Genomic DNA, 22,752 nt, shown 5'->3' on the forward strand with positions numbered 1-22,752 from the left:
GTGTGAGTTTATGAATCAAAGAATCCCCCTTGTCCCTTTGAACATAAAATCTACTTTTGGTACAATACATATTTACATGTGTGCAATCTCTATAACAATAACATATATACATTACATATTTAGTGTAGCAGACATTCCTCCAACCCTTGTCGCCGTAAGATCTTGTGTCTGCTTTTTACAGAATTTTGCCCTTTTTGTCCGGAACACAATATCCAGTTTATCAGAAAATGTGTACAAATGTGTGCATTGAATATGGGCATAAGTGTATGAAGTTTCGTGCTTTTGGCATAAATATATTTGGTGTAAAACCATATTTTCCGCTATTACTTCCCAGAACATCTCACCAACTTCTGGCACCTCTTAAAACGTGCTGCCAAAAATTAGATTCACAAATCTGTTTACATATTTTTCACAATTTTACACAGTAATTTATCAGTCTTATAAAAATGTGCTTTTGGCCTTTGTTAAGCAACAAATTGTGGTTTGTCTCCGCCTCCTTCTTCTCCTAGCAGCTCAGAAGCAGTCTCCTCCCAGTTCCTTCTGGGCCCGGCCATTTATGACTCTTCACACTTTGCATTTGCGTTCAACCAAAGGATGTCCATTGTCCCCTTCCCCTGCAGCCCAAATTCTCCTCCCCTAATCTAATCATCACAGAGGTGTGATTTCCTGGTGGAGTGAAGCAAACGGGAGAGGCCTGGCCTCAGTGGAGAAGCTGTTGGACTGGTTTGATTGCTTTTAGGCAGGCTTAATTTCAATGTCATTCTGTTACATTTTTTTCTTGGTTTAAAACAAACTTGTAATTTCAAAACAAGCAGCTAGAACTCTTATTCCAGATTCTAAACCATGGGATTAAACAGTTGCAACCTAGATTACTCTCAATAACAGGTCACTTAGTTTTCAGACATTAGATTTTATTTGTACAAGTTTAAATTCTATCAGGCAGGCTTCTGACAGCTGTCATACAGGCGGCCGAGGGTACTGCGCCCAGATTTTGACAGATTTCACAGGCAGGCACATTTGTGCTGTGAATGTTTTGATGACAAATTCAGCTTTTCAGGACATTGTATGTTCATAATGATTTCTTTAACTAAGTGAATTGTAGCACCCAGCAAGAATATTGGATGTTTGCAGGTGTTTTGCACTGGCATTCTGCAGTTTCAGCAACCAAGAAAAAGGATTGAAAAGTAAGATTTTGGATTTCTTTCATCAAAGCACCACTTTTCCCTCTGCGCTCCATTTTTACTTGTTGTGAAGCCCAGTGACATATTTCAAGAGTGAGATCTCTGTTCCACCACTGACAACATGCATGGTAGATTTGGCAGCCATCTTTTTGTGACGTAAAGCGCAATTTCCATAGGTTTTGCCGCGCACAAGGGTTTTGAGGCCATTTTGATCATTCTGGCCCCACAAGAACACAGTGATGCCACAGGGAAGAGCATAAGTGGGTTAATACATCCAACAGTGACCAAAGCCGAAGAAGGACTCAGACTGCTGTGTGCCAGGTTAAGGTTTTTTATTCAAAATAAAATTAAAACACCTATATAGCCCTACCGCTATGAGGGAAATTCTCTGCCTAATAAAATTAAAACTAAGGGTGCTCATCAAAGTTCAAAAATAAAACGTCTTGAGTCCAAATCCTATTCAGGTAACTAGCCCCACCACTTAGAAAAAATACAACAACAATAAAGGAGGCTGGAGCAATGACCTCTCTCTTCTGGGTCTGCCTCCCGAAATCAGTTGGATCTCTTTTCTTTGTATAAAAAGTTTGTCAATGTTGAATAACACTGTTCACAACCTCTCTGCAGGTCCTGTTTGTCAAATATTCATGTTTTCCATATGGTTCCACTTCCTCAGGTAAAATACGATTTTTTCCATACAATTTCCCCAAATTTGACTAGGTTCTTGAAAACTGCTAGTGTCTTTTTTTATCACAGTTCTCTTTATTACGGTTTGTGGTTGTTTGACTTCCCAAAGTCCTCTGGCCCACTGACAAGCTTACTTTGTCTTGGTCTTAGTCGGGTTTATCTGGCCTTGAAACTATCGGGTTTCTCAGGAATCTCCAAGGTCCAATGGCACTCTGATAGGCTTTCTGTATCTCTGTTTGGGTTTATCTGTCTCCCGTAACCGTTGTAGCTTCCCCAACCTCGAATTTCTCTGTTCACCCTTTTAGACCGTGTTACCTCTTTGGGGGGCGTTTCCTTCCCTTCTGCTGCTCATCTCGGCAGCTGATGCACTTCTCATGCAGAGCTCAGGGATCTGGGCTCTCCTTTGCAATTTGGTCTGACCGTCCGTTACTGAGCCCCAGGCCCACCATGGTTTCCTTGTGGTTGCACCACCAGATGAGAAGGTTGTTTTCCCATCTCAGTCTCTTTCACGACCATGGATTCTCGGTCATTCAGGACGCCAGCCTTCTGCCGTCCAGCTAGTGATCCGCTCACTCTCCATGCTGCCACTGGCTCCGCAGTCTAGCAAGGCTCTGCCCCTCATAGACATCTATTCGTCAGAGACTCGCCTATGCATAGGAGTGTTCCTCCCTGCTGTGTAGCAGTTTCTACATGATTAAAAGTTCCTTTTGGTTTTATGTACGTCATCACAAACCAAAGGGGTGTGTCCCTCTTTGACTGTGGGGTCCGGACGTGATCCAGCATTACCTGAATCCAAAGAGATTGCTGAAATGCCACTATTCGATAATACAAAACAAGAGGAGAGTCACTCCCAGTGATGTCCCACATTCCCAGACTCCTAGGGAGGGTCTTCCTTAGCGGGCTGACATCAGTAGCCTCAAAGGGGGTGGCTCCCCTCTGGGGAGAAGGTACAAATAGTCCAGATTCGTGCCACCCCAGTGAGAGGGAGCGGGGACTAGGGAGGGAAGACTTACTCAGAGAAACCATTCTGACTTGTTCTTATGTTTCTTTACTATTAAGTCAATATATCTTTTGCCACTGCTGTTTTTGAGCCTTTAATAAAGTTAACTAAAACACTGATTACACTCATCCTGACTTAATTGACCCATGTCTACTTCGCAATAGTGCTCTCACAATGAGCAAATTACAACCTCTTCAAAGCCTATGATCTTTGCTTATCCCTTCCACATTTTCAAACCCATGCACACAGGAGTGGTCGGCAAAATAAGCCCAGACAAGACCACTACAGTGGAACATGATAAGAATAATGGAGAAGGCTTGGAGGAGACAGCAGAGTGAGGAGGAAGGGGTGGTAGTCTTTGTTTTCTTTCACCAGAGTGTCATTTCTCACCAGGATCTATGTCCATTTGCCACCTTTCAAAGAGCAATATTGTAGAAGTCTGCTGGTAAAATGGCGACATATGCAAGTTCACTCTGCCTTAACTCTCACCCAGTCCCTCTTTTACGGGGTACCTCTCCCTAATCCTTTTGTCTTTTTCGCACTTCTAGGGCCAGCTGCCGCCACGGATAACCATGGCACGCTCTTGCGTGTTACCCTATGCACATTGCTCTCCCCTGCACCATCTAGGCCGCTAATTGCTCGACAATAATAAGTCTTCTATTCTGCAAGCAGTCACATCATTGAGTCAAAGCACTGTGTTTGCAAATATACAGCATTAGTTTGGCAAACCTACAAGTGGATGGTACTTTTCTGGTATTCTTGTGCCTTACATGTATGCGTTCATCCTCTACAGAAAATGAAAAGTACTCTTTTGCTGGAGGGGAATATAACACAAATGTACTACGTTATATCAAATGAGACTCTTCTTCCAATATATACATGTATAAAGAGAAATGCCAATAAGTAATTTGATACATGCCAGCCATTTTAACGAAGGAAGCAAAAACACTTAACAGGCAATATCATGAATAATTGGGTGAGAGTGCATAAAGAACTTGCTCTCGGATTTGTACACAATGTGGACGTCGGGATTATGAAAGGGAAAACAAGCAAAGGCAAGTATATTCATGTTGATCACACACTTAGGGCCTGATTCATGGAAGCGTTTTATAATGGCACAATACCATAGGAAAACGTTCTGTGAATCAGGCCCTATCTCTGCACATTCTTAAAGGGGATGTATTGTATTGCAGGGGGACATGTTGCCTGTACCAGCTTCAATAACCTTAATACAAGCAGGGGCAATGTGGCCATGAGAGAGGACTTGAACATCTACCACCAGTGTATCTATGGGAACGCATAAGAAGTAGAGTGGACCTATCACAGTTCCTGTTGGGCATGTACAGCAAACTGCTTAATGATTGTTTCTGTAATAAAGTGCACATTCATAACATTGTTGGTAGTGCCTGTGCAAACTAGTGCCAACCACTCTATTCTATAACATGCATCAAAGTGGTTCACCCAGCATGTTCTTTTGATGCTCAAACCTGCCAGTAGTACACATTGGAATTGAAAAATAAATCCATATTATTTTGCATTTGCTCTACAGGTCCGGGCGTGCCTATATATACCCTTCACAGCAGCAGTGATAATAAAGGTATGTGTATACTTCCTCTTCCTTTTCACTAGCGACAGCTAGAACTGGGGATTAGTTTGGCCATGGGTGGAAGATATTCACTTGTGAAATGTAATGTAACAATGCTCTACCATTCATGTATCCAATCAGACACACACAAAGTACATATTTTACAGAAAGCTTTGAACCATAGGATCACCAGTGGTCTTTACAGTCGGCCACAGAAGTTTCACAAGACGGGAGAAGTTGTCCACTGGACAAGTTTTAAAATAGGGAATGTCAGATTTTCCTAAAGGTCATTTGAGAAAATAGCATAATAGGATGTAGGGGAATTGACTTTAGGAATCATATAAAACTGGGAAAAGAAGAGTGAGAGAGGGATCCAAAATGATGATTGATGATTCAATCTATTTGGGTTAATAACCTGAGCGGTTGTCGCTATAACTCTTCTATGGAGCAATGGATCTGCCATATGGCAGAAGGCACTATACAAATACAATATAATATGATATCTGATACTTTTATTTTACAAAATGACCCCAAAGGGAGCTTGTGCTACTTAACTGACTTTCATGTTCCCATGTGTATTCCAACGTGCTATTCCATTATGGAAGAATATTGTTTACTTCTAAAATAATCTTACTGCAGCACTTTTTATGATTAAATAAAGATCTTGTGTACTGTCCATTTCCCTATAGTTGATGGACATCAATGACCAGACGAACACAGAAAACTTAAATTCAAATTAGTTTATTAGGGAACTACAATGGGGCATAGTCAAAGTACTAAATGAGGATGTCAAAAATCGCAACTGACAACACAAAGAGGTAATGTTTGGAAGGTTTACAATTAATCCCCACATCTGGCAATTGCTCTGGGCATCAGTCTGCCAAGCTATTACATAAAGGGTAAAGTCCATAAGCAAAGCAAATCAGGCTTGGTCCCATACCAAAAGGAGATATCCAACACAAACATCTTGATCACAGCCCATCTGCATGAGATCACAAGCAAGCACAGACATGTTACAGCCTAATTTGCTGACATCAGTGAGTTGTAGCTTGGGTCTCTAGGCCCAGCAGGCTTGACGCCCACATCTGGGTGTTAGGTAAGAATTGGTGCAGTCACACTGTGTGAGACTACACAACACGTATCTGCTTCCCTATTAGGTAACCCACCTTTTGGTATAGGTCTGTACTACACAAGTTGGTAGTGTGACTGAGCTGCCAGGCCTATCCCAAGAGTGGTACATGTGAGTTGTACAGTTGTAGCAATGAAATTCGCAAATACAAGTAGCCAAGTAACACTTACACTCAAGGTTTCGGTTATAAATAGTGATTTATTTATTTAACATCCTTTTTTTAAAATAAGCGTTCTTTGAAAAGGACAAGATATGTAAAACTGCAAATATACTTCAATATATGTTTCAGAATCAAACAGGTTAGTGGATACTCTTTGGATATGCCTATTACACACTCCTTACACCCAGAGGTCACTTCATTCACAAGAACAGTAATAGCATTTATATATCACGAGTTATACTTTGCAGATTCTGAGATTGTAGAAAGGAAAGGTTTAAGGAAGGAAAAACGTTAAAAAGGTTGTCGTATATGTGAGGACAACTATATCTTCCAATGAAATCTAGACAATCCTTTCCCAGCAATAACAGTCTAAAACAAGTTACCACCTCTGAGGGACAGAAATATCAAAGTCAATGGACTAGAAGAGTCTACAGGGAGCCAGGACAGCCAATTGGAGCACAGCCTATGGAGCTGAGGCACTTCTTAGATAAAAAGTATTGCACAAAGTTAAAGAGTTGGTGAAAAATCACTTGTATGGTCACAAGCTGTTAAGCCTGCGAAAAGCAGAGTTGGAATCAACTCCAAAAAGTAATCCAATGCAAGTCTCAACTGAGAAGAGCACAGGTAAGGAGACAATGAGGTAAGTATCCCAAGCCTCAACAGTACCTCTAGTTTGAAGAAGAGCGGTCCAGCTGGATTCTGTCCTGTCACAGCGATGCAGACACTGGGTTCCTGAGTCTCAGTCATGGGATCAAGAGGGAGGATGTCTGGAGGGCTCCTGCAGCTGCAATTTGTATGTCGTTGGCAGCTGCAGGCTCTTTTCGGATCAGCGGCACTTTGTGGTTTTAGCGCTTGGTAAAACGCACCATTGTGGATCTCGGTTACCGGTTGGTCTTCCTTCACTCGTTGGGTCCTGCACTCTGGTGAGGGGACTTGGGTTTTGGTCGTTCTGCTTCTGGAGAGTTCTTAGACTCCTGGAGCTTCTGGCCAGATTTCAGATATTGCACTCGACTAAGGATTTCTCAACCCCTGGCATTCAGTTCTTGCAGCCAATCAGGGAAGATGGTCCAGTGGAGTTTGTCTCAGGGTTAGTTGTTCCCACTAACCCAAGGGAAGGAGTTGTCCCTTCCGAAGCTTCTCTTGTCAATTAGAAAAAGGAGTTTCAGCACAGCACATCACAGCAACAGGGCCTCACCAGGCTATTCAAAGGTCCAGGAGGATGCAGCAAGCTTTGTTCATGGTTTCTTTGTCGAGTGTTTCTCCCAGTGGTCGACTCTGCCTCTAGTCCCAAAACCCTTGCCGTTTAAGCAGGTTCCTCCCATTCATGCACAGCCTAGGCTGTCAATCACAGAGAAAGGACAGCCAGCCAGCCATTCAGGACTGGTTGCATTCAGACATTCCTAGAGACAAAGGTCAGGGGAGTTTTTGGGACTCTTCCTCACACCCTGCCTTTCCAGGCACACTGGAGCCAGAGGCTGGCTTGAGGGCTGAAGGACGCTAATGGCTAAATGAACAAAGGGCTCAACTCGGCCTCGATGCAGAGAGTAAAACCCAAGAAAGACCTCACAAAAAGAAAATGCCGAAAAAAGAAGACTCGGCCATTTTTACAAAATGGTCACCCATGGGTGCTGTAGTTCAGCTGAGGGTTCAGCCTGTGCTAGAAAAGCACAATGGTAGGAAAATTAAACCACTGCCACCAGCGATTTAAAGTAGTGAGGGTAACATATAAAATGTCACATGAGAATGTAGGATAAAGAGCTACTAGGTAACCCCCAGCACTCCACATAAGATGGGGAGTGCTGGACCTACAAAGAGAAAAGGTAAGTAAAGTCAATTTCACTTTACTATTCTTGGGAACAGTAGTTCACACAAGAAATGGTATTTCAACCTTATGAGAAATCTGACACTGCACTGAAGGTGCTATGTGTCACCATACAAAAAGTAGATGCCTATGGAGTTTGTCAGACTCCAAAAACAGAGGCAACGCATAATTCAAATCAGGTCAAAACACATGATAGAGTGAGCAAAAGGTCTCCATCACTCCAGGGTTAAAAGTAAAAAGTCCTAAAGTCCACCAAAAGAGCTGGGGGGTCTCTAAGGTGGGAGGAATTAAGTACTAAAAAATGAAAATTCTCCCTAACACTGGGCGTACCTGTCCCACTCAGGGTGACTTGGAAAACACAACAGATGTAATGGACGGGAGGTTGAGAATTGATCTCAACCTCTGGCAATTGATCTGGGAAACCCTCCAGACCATCCTTCTCCAGCCTGACAAGCCATTATAGAAAGGAGAAAGGAGAAAGCCCTTACCCAAAGCAGGCTTAGTCCCACCCCATAAGGGGCAGTCCACCTCGAACTGCTTGGTAAGGACCTTTTAATGAACTAGAAATTCACCGGCTATTCTCTAGCTCTTACTTGAAGATATACCTGCTTCATTATGCTGTTTCTCCTTTCTTTGCTTTATAATCACAGGCCTTATAAGTATGCAGTAGAGATCTCCCGCTGTGCTCATATGTTGGAAATAAATTAGTCCATAATACCAATATTTTTATAAAACACTGTCGGAGGAATAAGGGGTTTCCTTTTGTGTTAACATATGCTTCTGATAAAACAAAGGAACCCAGGGGCACCAGGTATATGAAACCACGGTCACACCTGGTCAAATGGATAATCAAACATAACAACAAAATAGACCAGGGTAAAATGCATCTACATAGGGAACATAAAGAAATTGGACCATCCACCAATAGGATAAGAAAGAATTCAATTCTCCTCCATTCATTAATATTCTCCAAACTTATAATGTTATTAATCTAAAATCCATAAGTAGAACGTTTGCAATCAAAATCAATATAACATATCATAAATTATATTGGTACAGCAGTTCAGTTACAAATAATGACCTGAAACAAATATCTAATATTGAAAAAAGGAAAAAACTCAAAAATCTCAAAAAGTAGATTGATGAGTAATGTGTACACCAGACAAAACTCCCTCAACAAAATTAAACTATTGATGCTTGTAATCTCATCAAGTGTGGACAAGTGTACATAGCAAAAATGTGCGTGTAAATAAAAAAATAACTCCCCAACTACCCACAAAAAAAAGAATATAACATTCACAAATATGCAATTCTAATCATAAAACAATTACACCTATAACCTAACTAAATATATATAGTAGGTACATAACAAGGTCAGCATGAATAAGACCCAAAAGATCCCAAACTGATCCAGAACCTCTGGTGTGCCACAGGCTGTTTGCAATCTACAGCAAACACAATGTTGAGTCATTATCTAGTGAACTTAATTCTAGGTCACCACATAAGGGTGGTATGAAGTTCCTCGCTTCATAGCATTTTATTGTGATAATGTCAAACCAGAAGAAACCTTCGACCAACCTCTAGAGCGTCATGCAGACTTGCATCTATGGTGACATTGGATCATTATTAATTAGGTAATAATTGCACAGAGGATAACACCTACATGTGCACGCATCTGCAGTCACCCGCATGCAATTATTGTTGTTTGCACTATGAAGTGAAATAAATGAACACAAATCCAAGTGGACCTAGGCCTTTTTCTTTATTTGCACTTTGTAGTGCAAAAAAGGATGCAATGCCTCCCACCATATATGCCAAGAGGGAGGTATTTAACATGGAATAGTGGATTGCACCAGCTTTAAGAAGACGGGGAAGGTTGGCATATTCCATTTTAATCCTCTGCATATACACCATCACGATAAGCGCATGCTGCCATAAAACTGGAGCGGATGCAGAAGGTAGTAATGCTAATCCAGTTCTGTTTCCTCCCTTTACCTCCTGGGATATTTAACATTCCATGGAGTGCTAAAGAGATGTTAACCATCTACAGCACTTTTATGCATGTTATTAAGCTGGTTTCATGTGTCTTTTTCCAAGCCTGTTACTATTTGATAGTAATAAGGTTTGGTACCTATGTTTGGATTGGCATGCATTTTATTATCATTCAGAAAACATTCAAATCAGGAAATAAAAGCTTCAACATAGGCGTGTCATGAAAACCAAATGGGGCATTTTCTCTGCACAGCTAATGAATTGCAATAGTGGCACTAACTGCCCAAACAGAGGAGTCAGCACATGTCCAAGGACCCCACGGCATAATTCTGTCATCTAGTTTGCAATTAGCTGGATAATGAACTGTGGAGCAAGTTCAAGAGAAGCACATTTTCTTCTCATCTGCCACTTTTAAACAAGCATTGGCAAGGCCAAAAGTTTGGGCTTTTGTGTAGACATGGGAAAGGTACTTGGTAGGCACAGCCATTGTGGTATTAGCTACATATTGTTGGTAGCAGGTGAACAATGGTAACAAGTAACTGGGCATCTAATAGCAGTGCCTGGCAAAAACTTAAAATGTATGCACACGCTTGCATCTCCTGTTGGTGACAGTGTAAAACATAGAAATAGTGCCTCACCAAGCACAGACAGCCCTGCATCACATGCCATGGGATTGACACCATTATTCAGATGTTGTCATCTTATGACGTGTATGTTCCATTATGGCAGTGCCTAGCAAATGCCTATACCACGACTGCAAATCTCAAAGTCATAGGCTTTGCCAATGATTGTTTTTCTGGGAATTGTAGCCCTTTATTTAAAATAAATAAGACAAAGGGCCTCATTACGAGGTAGGCAGTAGCCATGGTGCTATTAGCACCATGGCTACCCCCTTACCGCATTCCGGGTCCGGACTGTTGAAATAGGGATTTACCGGGTGATTCCAACCTTGGAGGACCCAGTAAATCCCCATTCCAAGAACCATTCCCCATTCCCATTCGAGCCCCCATAAGGCTCAATAGGAATGGGGATGGAGCTAATAACGGGCCCGCTAATAGCTCCCTGGTCCCTTAGCGGCTCCGTGCTAAAACCAAGCGCCCATAGCGGGACCCCCTAAGGGACCTTGGAATAGGACGGTAAGGCTTTACCGGCACCGGTCTCCTTACCGGTGCCCATAAACCCTTACCGCCCACCTTGTAATGAGGCCCAAAGACCCTGAATTCCAAGTAGATAACGGGACTAGATTACTTTCCCATGCATCAAGTTGGATACTCAAGAGCTATAGAAAAGAGAGGGGGCAGAGCAAAGGAAGAAGAAGAAAGTGGGAGGTTAGAGATGTACATACCTCCGACCCTCACGATCAGGGAGTCCGGCACTTGGCCGCTCTCCAGGATCGATTCTATGTTCATTCATTGTCTTCATTTTTTACTGCCATTTTTTGGATGAAAAATATTCATCAACTGTTCTTATTTATTTGGGGCGGGGGTCATTATGTAGAGGCACAATCAGTCTTCACAACAGTATCTGCCACCATGCTTTTTCACAAAAATATTGTCTTGCATATGTCACTGTCTTGTTGATTTACATTATCCTTCCAATTTTAGGATTGTTCTGATTTCCAGCTAACCTTTTTATTAAATTCATATATATGTTTGTATTTAGTTCCACCTGGACAAACTGCAAACTGTATGACTAAAGAAGATCAAATATGAATACATTATTTCATGAAAAGATTTGTTCCACATCACTTTAGCAACTTGGTTAGATAGCATACTGTATTGAAGATGAGTTTATTGTAAGACAGCCTTTAGCCACTCTTCCATACATCAAGTGCCCTAGGTAGTTTTTAGTGCATCTTTTATGTCTTTGGCATGCTCCAAAGCCTGGTACTGATATAAAATAAAGTAAGCAACCTCAAACAGTTCCTGAGAGGAGGAGTTTTGGGCAGGGAGAGGCAGGAATGAGTGGGAATAGTCTTAGGGATTAGTATGGCCATGGGCAGGGAGTGGGTGGGCTCATAACCAAACCACACCTATAAACTGTCATTCAGCATATGTCATTCCTTTGTATCCCTCATTACATTCCCTTCCTCTCTATCATTGCAAATCTGTACTCAAATGCAATAGTTTGGGCTATTAGGTGTCACAAACTAAAAAGGAAGTCTTAGGGAGGAGAATTCATTTTGGGTGTCTGAGCAAAAACACTCTTGTTAGGTGGGTTGAGGTTACTCTTCATAGCCTAGCTTTCACAGGCTTAGAGGTAGGAAATGGGCAGAAAAGTAGGGGGAGACCCAAACAAGTTAATAATGTGTAGAATCAGTTGGGCACAAGATGTTGACTCCACTTGCGCTGCACTTAAAGATCCCTGTGTGATTTGATTACTATTGCTGCAAGGTCATGGGTGGGTGAGGATTTGCCTAACCCACATATTTTTTTTAAATGTGCTAGTTTAACCCAGATATCTCACACTTGTATTATCACCAAATGAAGGGAATAGCCATGGGAACAAGTTATGCCCCCATTCTGGCTAACAACTTCATGCATTTCTATGAAAAAACACATGCTTGTTGGGTGTCCTGACCCACGTTTAAGCTATCATGCTAAAACATTTGGTGCTGTGGGCTTAGAAAAGTCAAGATGGCGGAAAACCCACATGTGCGCCGAAATCCAGGAAAGCTGCGCAGTTTGTGCGCACACCAAAATGGTTGCCTCACTTGCCACCCACCAGTGCGAGAATGAAAGGCCGGGTTGCCATGAGGGAAATGGGTTGCCAAAGGAAAAACAGTAGCGCCGGTTAGCTTCAAAGCGCTTTAAAACCACCATTGGACTACCCGCACAGTAGTCTGAAACCATTGGGAATGGCAATGCTGATTGCCAAATGCAACCTAGAATTGTGAGGAATTCATTTCTTAAATCTCAAAAATGGGTGCAGTACCAGTACTCACCACTATCCAAAAGCCGGCATTTTAAAACCACACCAGATTTTACTTTTTTGTGTAAAACTGAATGAACCCAAAGCAGGCTAAAGAAAGACTTACTGAGAGGTGGATACAATGTAAAGTGATATTCTGAAGTGACTTGAAGGTTTATAACAAGACTGGCTGAGCTGTGGATTGCAGCAGTTTAAGTTGCACTGGATTTAAAGACACTAAAATCGAAAATGTTTAGATTAAATGAGTGACCTATGTTTGGTGTCACATGCCTTTGTAACTGTTGAAATGTCATAGTTTTGCACTTAGAATCAGCATTCTAGCTGCATGTGTAAAATTGCAAGTTAATTTAAAAAGCAACAAAAAAAAAAACATGACAGTTAGCTGAAAGTCTGGCTTAAGGAACTTGATTTTGCTTGACAGCTACCCCCATCAGGAGTGAAACTTGAGTCACAGCTGTGTTCCCAGGCTATCTGCCTTTTGCTGGCAACACTAAGGATATGCCATCTATCTGATAATTGAATTACCTGTGCTCTACAGGATCTCTGAACAAAGCCTGGCCTGACTCAGGCAAAGGTTTTATTACAGCAGTCGTAAAATGTAGCTTCCTCTTGGCAGAAGCTGGGAGGGGCACTGCCTGTGAGAGCAAGCTGGCTTGGCAGAACTGGATAAACCAGTATTTCTACCTTGTGCTGAGAGGAAACCACACCCCTTTGGAGCCAGAACATAACTTTAAAAAGATGGATCATTCATAGAGCGGACATGTGAAAATTTTATAAATGATACCATAATTCTTGTGATTTTTCTGCCCACAGTTTAAGAGGTTTTTAGAACCGGTGGTATGTTCAGGGGGGTTTTAGCGGAAAAGTGGATATTACTCTAAATGTATGCATGTTAAAAATCTGAAACTTCATCAGTTAATGTCCATACTCCCTGCGCACATGTATGTAAAGTTGGGTCAATGTCAGAAATTGAAAAATCAGTTAAAAAGTCAATTATGTGCCATTTCTGAATGCAAGCTCTTAGAAACAGCAGATTTGGACAGAGACATGGCTAAATTCAGCCACACCATGTATATGTAATTTCAAGCAACTGTGTAACTGTGAAATATGTCTTTTATTATCAAATATAGAATGTGTGCAATCTGACAGAGGAGTGTCCTATCTGCAAGCCATAAAATGACATCCCTCTGACTCACAGTTCATTCCCCAATCAAGTGGGGAATGGAAATTTGACCAATGACAAGTGAGAGGGGCGAGTTTAGTTATGACCAAACACACACACCCACTTGCAGAACATATAAATGGACCACTGAAACTTAGGTAGGGACCTTCAATTCCATTTGCTGCAACGCACTCTGCCGGACCATACAACATCCAGAGATCCAGACTTCAAATTCATCAACCTCCAGAAAGCCAAACTAGAGACCAGACCAGAGAGAGAAAGCAGTGCTGTACCCAGAGAGAAAGCAGTGCTGTGCCCAAAGAGAGACCAGAGCCCAGTCTAAAACCCTGACCAGGTCCGTGACGAGGCCCATTTAATTCAAGAATATAGTGTGAGTACCCAGCAGAACTGTGTAGAACCAATCTCTTAGTTTAAATTCATCTAATTCAATCTATTTAACCTAAGTAGAACTGCAGCTTAGAAATTGTGTTATCCTGCCATCATTTTAAAACTGAAAAAGTGCTGCGTTTAAAATTTGCAAAACCAAAAACGACCTCTATTAAATCGGTCATAACTCTGTAACCGTTTGGGCTAGAGACTTGCAGTAACTTTCATTTGGAAGCTGAGATCCTAGGCTTTCCTAGGACCCCAAAATGATAGAGATAGTCTTTGTGGTTCCTCTGTAATAGCGCTCGGCGCATCCGCGAATTTTGCCGCGATTTGCAAATTTCTTCACGTGTAAAAAGACAGCAGTTTTGCTTTTCCTTGCCAAAAACTTCGTTTACCTGCTAGTTACTACTAAAGCATTGTTAAGGTGATCCTGAATTCATAGAGAGTAGATACCACTCACCCTGAACCTCTGAAAGGGAATTAAAAGCATTTCCAACATATTTCTCATCCATTGCTAGCACATATAAAAGCATTTGGGCCTGTGTTTTCAAAACTCCTATCTGTTTTCTGTAGTGTAAGCTTGCTGGGGTGAACTGAATCACATTTGATTGCATCTCTGAGAACTGTGTGTTTCCTTCCATTTCCTTGCCTTGCATCAAGGGGGGAAGGGGATTGCCAGAGAAAAGTGATTACATTGTTTTGCTGAAATCATATCAAGTTGTTTTCTATACTGCATTTCATTCATTCAACCTTGCATTTCCTTGAACCTTATAAAGCATTCTCTACCACATTATACTTCTGTACCTATTTACCAGTGTGCTACCTTATCCATTTCATGTCAACTCCTTATTGATTATAGAGAAGCGTGTTAGTGCCAGATTCTCCGTTGTTAATCTTTATCATATCAGATTAAGTGTGCTAGTCAATTATTAATTTATTATAAAGTGTGATATATGTATATATTTTAATTTATCAAATAAACCTTTTAAACTTGCAAAACAGAACTACTTCTTGGCTCAGTGGGGTCAGGGGGATTCCAAGAGAGGGGTGTTATATAGGGGTAGTCATCCAGAACGCATGAACTGGACCTAAAGATATATCAATAAGGGTTTTCATTCAGTATTATAGACTAGGCGTTGACTTAGCTGTAGTGTTGAATTGAATCCTCTTACAAATTGGGGGCTCGAGCCGAGACGTTGGGTTAGATTTACCACTTGTGCAGCTTAATACAGTGTGCTAACTGACGGGATACATACATCCGGTCGGATCACCACGCTGCATTACGCTGTGAAGCATTCCTCAAAAGGGACACTCCAAGAAAAGTTCTGTTCTGCAAAAATAAAATACTAACTTCTGTAAGTCAGGACAGAGACCAATCTCTAGAATGACGACCTTGGTAGATATGAAAATAGCCAGAGAGCACTTCTTACATAAATTATTTGTGAGAGGTGAATGGGCTGAGCAGGGCCAGGATGCCTGGTTGCAGGCCATCACGCGACAGGTCACTGAAACAGGGTCAGACTTATGGAGAGATCAGGGTCCATTACATGTGGCCCTGAGTGAACTATATATGGCTCCTAAAGCCAAAGAGGAACACAATAAGATTGCCAGGATAGCAGCATACCTGTACCTATATATGGGAGACATGCAGGATAGATGTGCTGAAAGCCAAAATCTGGCAAATAGGCAACAGATGGTGTTAGAGAAGGTCCAATCTGACCTGGTCTCTTCTGAGCAGAAGCTGCAGAGGAGCCAGGAGTCAGAAAATGACAGCAGAATGTACATCACTAAAATGAAGGAGGATATGGATGTGCTGCAAAAGGAAAAGTCAGAACAGGATACCAGATTTCTGGCCTTGCAGAAGGAACACCAAGAAGGTTTGGACTCCCTACTGCAAAGCCAGAAAAAGCTGGAGCAACAGCTAGACTTCAATAGGGCATGTGCTGAGCAGGTAGTCACCCTGCAAAGCCACCTAGATAGAGAGAAGGCAGAGAGCAATAAACTGATTTTGAAAGACCTGGATACCCAGACAGAGTTTGACCAGGAGCGCCAGAAAGCTGGTGCCTTCCAAAGGCAGATGGACGACCTGGCGGCACAAATGCAGGCTCTTAGTCAGGAAAGAGACGCCATAGGCCAGGAAGTCTGCCATTTAAAAAGGAAAATGGAAGAAAATCACCTGGCCCTCCAGGGGCTGGGTGACCTCCAAAAAGAAAACCAGAACTTGTCAGAGCACACCAGGAGGGTGGAAGAGGCTCTGGCAAGAAAGGGGCAGGCCAATAGGGACACAGCTCAGGAGATAAACCTCCTGCAGCAAAGACTGGCCCAGTTCTCCAGGACCAACCAGGAAGCACAGAGGGAAAATGAGGCTCTCTGCCAGCACAATGAGAGGCTCCAGCAACAGGTAGCGATGCAGGAGAGACTGATAGAGTCGAGTAAGGCCTTAACAGAGGAACTGAAAGCACAAATGCAGGCTCTTGCATTGCAACAGGGAGCAGGGGCGGATAGAGATGAGGTTCGCTGGGAAATGGAAACTCCGGAGCATAACCTCAGGAGCCCTAGTACCAGAGGCCCTCATACCTCTCAGTCCCTGGACTCTGCCACCCCCATGTCCCCTGGCGCACATGAGCACAGGGCCGCAGGGATGGCAGATTACTATCCAGCTAAGAGTATGGGGCTCATAGGCCAGTACCACTCAGGAATGGAGGGGTGGGCATCCGGGTATGGGCACCCAAGTACAGTACAGTTCAGTGGGGAACCCCGGGAGAATAGGCCCCTTAAGGGCATCCTGAAAACCTCTGCCCAGTTAGGTCAGTGGGGGGGGTACCCAGCAAATCCTGGCAGCAAGGAGGAATCTGAAGACTCCTCTGAACTGCGCAGGACACAGGAGACCAGGTCCCCACATTCTGCCAGCCATTCCCAGGCTCGCAGAATCCGGGAAAACCTGGAAGAACAGACGGGAACCTCTGGGAGCAGTGCCTCTGAGTCCGAGGATGAATGGACAAGGGTTACCCGAACCAAAAAGGCCAATAAGGCAAAAAGGGCCTTGCTTAAGGACCCCTTAAAGCAGATTAAGGCGATCAGGAGCGTCATCACGCCTTACCATAAGAACGCTAAGTATTCTGTTTGGGAGCACTTAGAGTTGTTTGAACAAATGATGGAGACTTTCCATTTGAAGGACAGCCAAAGCTGTATTCAATATGTAAAGTGGACCTTCTCCCCGGAATACTCCAGTTTCTTTGCGGGGCTGGAGGACCAAAATCATTCAAGATGGTCCACCTATAAGGCGGCCATCTTGAAACATTTTTCTGTTCACAGAAATCATCAAGAGGCTCGCAAGGCAGCCTACAATTTGCAATGTGGGGAGGATCAGGCCCCACAAGAATTTGTGCAAGAACTGAAACGTGCTTTCGCGCAAACCACCAGAAGGGTGCGCACAGATAGTAGAGAGTTTATTAATACGTTTTTCCATGCCTTGCCCAAATATATCATGACCCAGCTCGTGAGGGATTTTCACGAGAAAAGATCTTTAGACTGGGTCATTGAACAGGCTACCCGGATCTATGAGGTGCAGAAACCGGTAGATAGCAAAAGTAATGCCCAGAAAAACCCCAAAGCCAACAGCACCCCTGCTGCTGCCAAGGTGGCAGAGGTAAAGGTCACCCCCGTTTTGGATTTGGAGATGGGGGGGCCTAAAAACCTACCTGCACCTAATAATGCTAGGCCCAGAAGGTCCTCGGGTCAGTCACAGACAGGGAGCCAAGGAGGCAGCCCCACAAATGGGGTCCCTCGCTCTCCTGATTATGTAAGTCCCCGTTACAAGGGAAATCGACCCATCCTGGGTTATGTGTGGACTCCTCCAGCCCAAGGGGGGTGATCCAGCCAAGCAACTAACCCAGGGAACTTCCCTCCAAACTTCCCTCAGGAGGGCAGAAATTTACCAAACCCTGGGCAGAACTTTTTCCCCAGATATCCACCCGACTTTCAGCCCCAAAACCATCCATCCTTCTTTCCCCAATTCCCTGAGCCCAGACCACTGAATCCGGGAGAGGGGAGGCCAAGGGTGGAGGGGTACCCAAATCTTCCCAACCAGGGGTACTACCAAAGAAGGGATAGCTACCCTTCCCGGGATCAGCCCAGGGGAGAAAACAGGGCCCCGTATCAGCCTGAGCGGGTTTCCCAGTTAGAGCGCCAGGTTCAAAACATGGCGCGGGATCTGGGTCACATACTGAGGGCTCAGCAGAACCCTCAGATCGGCATGCCGGCGCAGAACGCACCCAACTCTGGACCTGGTGCTCCAGAACAATGACGGGGGCAGCACCCCGATAACTCACCGGTTCCCAGGGAGGAGGCACAAAGGGAAGGGGGGTGTAAAGCCTTGGAGGAAGCTTCCTTCCTCACTTGTAAACAGCCCCTGGAAACCCAGGAACCGCAAACAAAATCTCTTGCCCCTGAAAGTCTGCCTCCTAAGGAGCAGAGGGGGGGTAGGAGAAACAAAAGACCCAAACAGACTCAGTTTGAGGAGGAGGTACAGATCTTCCAATTTGAGGGAGAGGGATCCTCAGAGGATCCTGGGAAAAGGATCTTCTCCTTCAGAGAGGGGGGAACTCCTCCCAAGGAAAAATGGGTCCCTAGGGATGCAAATATAGACTGGGGAGATGTGGAGACTGAGCTACCGCCGCCCACCATCTCATCCCAGAACCAACCGCAAGAAAATCCCCTGGTTCAAACCCATCCTGGTGACTGCCTCCAAAAAGGGGGGGGCGGCCCAGAACCGGAGCCAGGGGAACCCACAATGGCTCTGATCTCCAGTTGCCAACTTTTTCTTTCAGATTCCCAAGACTCTCCACAGAATTCTGCCCAAATCTCTTCGCTAGCGATGTCCAAAACCAGAAAGTTAGCCCACCAGTTGTCCAAAAATGTGCATTATCTGTGCCCCCTTGAGGAGAAGGAGGGAAGATATTATGCCCCGGTACAAGTACAGGGGCAGGGTACAATCTCGGCACTGGTGGACACTGGATCTCAAGCTACCCTTCTGTCCAGAAGGGCCTTTGATTAACTGAATGCAGGAAGGGGAGAGAATTACCAAGTTCCTCTCACCTCTCTTCCGGGACAACTACAGAACTTTGACGGGAAGGAAATTCCCGTTGAGGGGACTGCAGACTTGGACATTAAAATTGGGCGACATAAGTTGAAACACCCGGTCATAGTTGTGACCCCAGAGGGCACCCCTTGTTTACTAGGGAATGACCTCCTGAGAAGGTTGTCACCCCTAATAGATTGCGTAAACAAGGTCCTCTGGACCCAGACTAGCCGACCAATAAAATTAAAACAGAGTGTCAACCATGTTAGTTTAAACGGCACCTGCCACATGGTTGAACAAACATCTGACCAAGTAGAATTTCACTTCCAGAATAGCCAAATTCCAGACGTGACAGTAATAGCAGTAGGACAAGAGACTGGTGGTGGAGGGTCCTCTCTATTTCTGAAAATCAACCTTCCTTCCAGTCTAAAGTGGTACTCCACGCTGGAAGGAAACACTCTGAAATTCTATACCAATCCACAATCTGAAACTCCCACTCCTATAGTCCAGAAAGATGTGAAATCAGCTCAGAGCCTGGCTGATATTCAGCAAATTGGAGAGCAGTTGTTCATCCCTGTTCAGTTAAATGATGGGAAGGACTCTGTTCTCGGTCGAGTGTGTGTGAACAACGGTAAGAGCTTCATCAGCAAAGCCATGTTTCGCCAACTCCCAAAAGATCCAGCCATTCCCACCTTCAAACTGATAGACAAATGGGAAATGGACCTGGAAGCGCCTAATTCCAAACATCTCCTGCCAAGCAGGTGTATGCTCAAAATCTCCATTGGCAACAAGAGCATAGTCCACAATTGTTGGGTCGTGCGAGACGTCCCTGCCGCCTTTTACTTAGGCAGTGACATTTTCAATCGCTTTGCCATTAGTTTGGACCTAATAAACTTCAAAGCTTGGTCCCGATTAGCGGATAATCCCATGGGCTTTGATGATCCAGAAAAAGCATTTAGGTCAGCTCAATTGCTACCTTATGCAGTTGAAATTCAGACTAAAGAGGAAGTCACCATCCCAGAAAGGACCCGACAATTCTCCCTGGAAGTGAAAGTTAAAAGGGGACAAGAGTTGAAAAACCCTGATGCTTACATACATCTAAATGCTTCTCTCCAACAGCAAGGGTTGGGGGTAAACCCAACACCATTAGTCAACATAGAACATGACACCATTCCAATAGAGGTGGATAACAGCGACTTAAAGAGTATTACTCTAGCCGCAGGCACCATTATTGGAATGGCGGTTGATGACCGACATTTCTCCATTGATCTTAGAAATGAACTGTTAGGACCAATCCCCAAGGACTGTTTTGACAGTGACAGTGAGGACAATACAACACCAGACAGGATTTTTACCCGGCATGGGGGGAACTTCCTGGTGTACACTTCCTGCCCTTATGGTAAGGAAGATGTGACTTGTGAATTCAGGAGGGATGAGGTGATTTTCCAGGTTCATGAAGGCTGCCTTGCCCACCTGAAGCCTCCGGTCCAAATCAGCACTCTGACCAGGGACTTCTCCACCCAGCTGGAGGAGGCCGCGGAGATAGCCAAACCAGAAGTCTTTCCAGGCTTCAGGCAGATGGTGGAAGAGAGAGTCAACCTAGCTGATGCCTGTGTGACTCTGGAACAAAAGAAAAAGTTGAAACAAGTTTTCTTGGATTTCCAAGATCTCTTTGCGGTAGACTCATATGACTGTGGTCGCACTGACATCCACACCACAACAATCCCCACGGACCCTGGCATGACTCCTGTGTTTGTGAAGCAATATCGCTTGCCTCTCGCATCAATGGAGTCCCTCACTGAAATAATCAAGAACCTTGAGTCCCGGGGAATAATCTGTCCAGTCCACAGCACCTTCAATAATCCAGTGCTGGGAATATTGAAGCCAAGCGGCCAGTGGAGACTCTGCGCCGACCTCAGGGAGCTCAACAAACGGGTCCATACTTCCCGATGGCCTCTGCCCTACATTGACCAAGGGCTGGCCCAGATCCAGGGGTCACAGGTATTCACTGCAATAGACCTGACCAATGGGTACTGGACCGTGCCTGTCAGTAGGGAGGACCAATACAAACTGGCTTTTACCTTTGGGGGCCAGCAGTACACATGGACCCGGACTACCTTCGGATACCTCAACTCCGGCAATGAATTCAACATTTTCCTACATAAGGCCATGCCCGACCTGGGTGCGAGGGGTAACCTGGCTTATGTAGATGATGTCCTCATCAAAAGTTCATCTGTGGAGGAACACATAGCGGAGATCCGTTATGTTCTGACACAGTTGAGGGCCGCCGGAGCAAAACTTTCCTTTCATTAAGCACAGTGGTGTAGAACCCGTGTTAATTTCTTGGGGCATGAGATTACTCCTCAGGGTCTCTGTCCCCAGGAAAAGAAAGTGGAAGCACTTCAGAAACTGAAAGACCCCACAACTCTGCGGGAACTAAGGAGCCTCCTTGGACTGACTAATTACAGCAGAAAGTTCATTGAGGGCTACGCAGAGATCACCAGACCCCTGATTCATCTCCTAAAGGGGGGGGTCAAGTGGGAATGGGGTCCAGAACAATCCGAGGCAGTAAGACAACTCAAGAGAAGCCTCTCACAAGCGCCTTGCCTAGCTTACCCTGTCAGAAACAAGGAGTTTTTCTTGGAGACAGGGTTCTCTAATACATGCTTGACGGCCGTATTATACCAAAAGCATGACAAGGTCAATAAAGTAATCTCCTATGCGAGCAAAACTTTATCCTCTGTGGAGGAAAAATTCAACGATTGTGAGAAGGCACTCCTGGCAACGGTGTGGGCATTGAAGAATTACCGCCCGTTTATCCAGGGGGAACACATCATAGTGGAGACTCCACACCAGCCTCTGCAATATCTCCAAAGTGACAGAATCCGGGCCGGAAATGTGAGTAATTCCCGAATTACTTCCTGGATTCTGTCAATGCAAGGCTTTCCTGTGGAGGTCAGATATGGCCAAAACAAGAAGAGTCCACTCGCGCAAGGTCTGGCTGACTTGCATGATTGTGCCAGAGAAAACTGTCTCGAGGACGAAAGTCTAAAAATAAAGGACAACATGGAGGCATACCTTAATTCCCCCCACAAAGTCTTTGAAGAAGACAAGTGTGAGGGAATGCCCACTGTGTATGTGGATGGATGCTCTTACCATGTGGACAACAACGGGGAGAAAGAACTGGTGGCCGGCGTAGGGAATGCATGGGTGAATGAGTCCCCAGAACCCTCCGCTGGATACAAAATTGGTCCCCGAAGTAGTCAGGTGGTAGAATTGATGGCTGTGCATCAGGCCATCCTCACTGCTGTCCAGCATCAACTCCACGAACTGGTCATAATCACAGATTCGGATTATGTACGGAACGGGTTCGTGGAGCACCTGGTTAATTGGAAAACCAGAGGCATGTTATGTGCTAACAACAAACCCTTGAAACATGGGAAGTTGATCCAAAACATTGATGATCGGGTCACCTCGAATGAGATGACCATCTATTGGAAAAAGATCAAGGGTCATTCCAAAGTAGAGGGACCAGACAAAACTGGAAATGACTTAGCTGATCAGCTGGCCAAAACTGGGGCCATCCAAGGGGATCTGATTGAGATTGAGTCCCTGTTGGGGAAAATCCAGGTCACT

General features: G+C 44.3%; 1 protein-coding gene across 4 annotated transcripts in view; it reads left to right on the forward strand.

Annotated features, from left to right (window-relative positions):
- The window catches only part of DPP4 (dipeptidyl peptidase 4), a 992,858-nt gene that overhangs the window by 778,659 nt on the left and 191,447 nt on the right, over nt 1-22,752 (forward strand). For all 4 annotated transcript variants that reach the window (XM_069616324.1, XM_069616327.1, XM_069616325.1 and 1 more), the window contains one exon: nt 4,415-4,462. In XM_069616324.1, the coding sequence (XP_069472425.1) occupies nt 4,415-4,462 (48 nt within the window). The remainder of the gene's footprint in view (nt 1-4,414; nt 4,463-22,752) is intronic.

Source organism: Ambystoma mexicanum, chromosome 9 (assembly GCF_040938575.1).
Source record: "Ambystoma mexicanum isolate Mex_15411 chromosome 9, UKY_AmexF1_1, whole genome shotgun sequence".
Taxonomy (NCBI): domain Eukaryota; kingdom Metazoa; phylum Chordata; class Amphibia; order Caudata; family Ambystomatidae; genus Ambystoma; species Ambystoma mexicanum.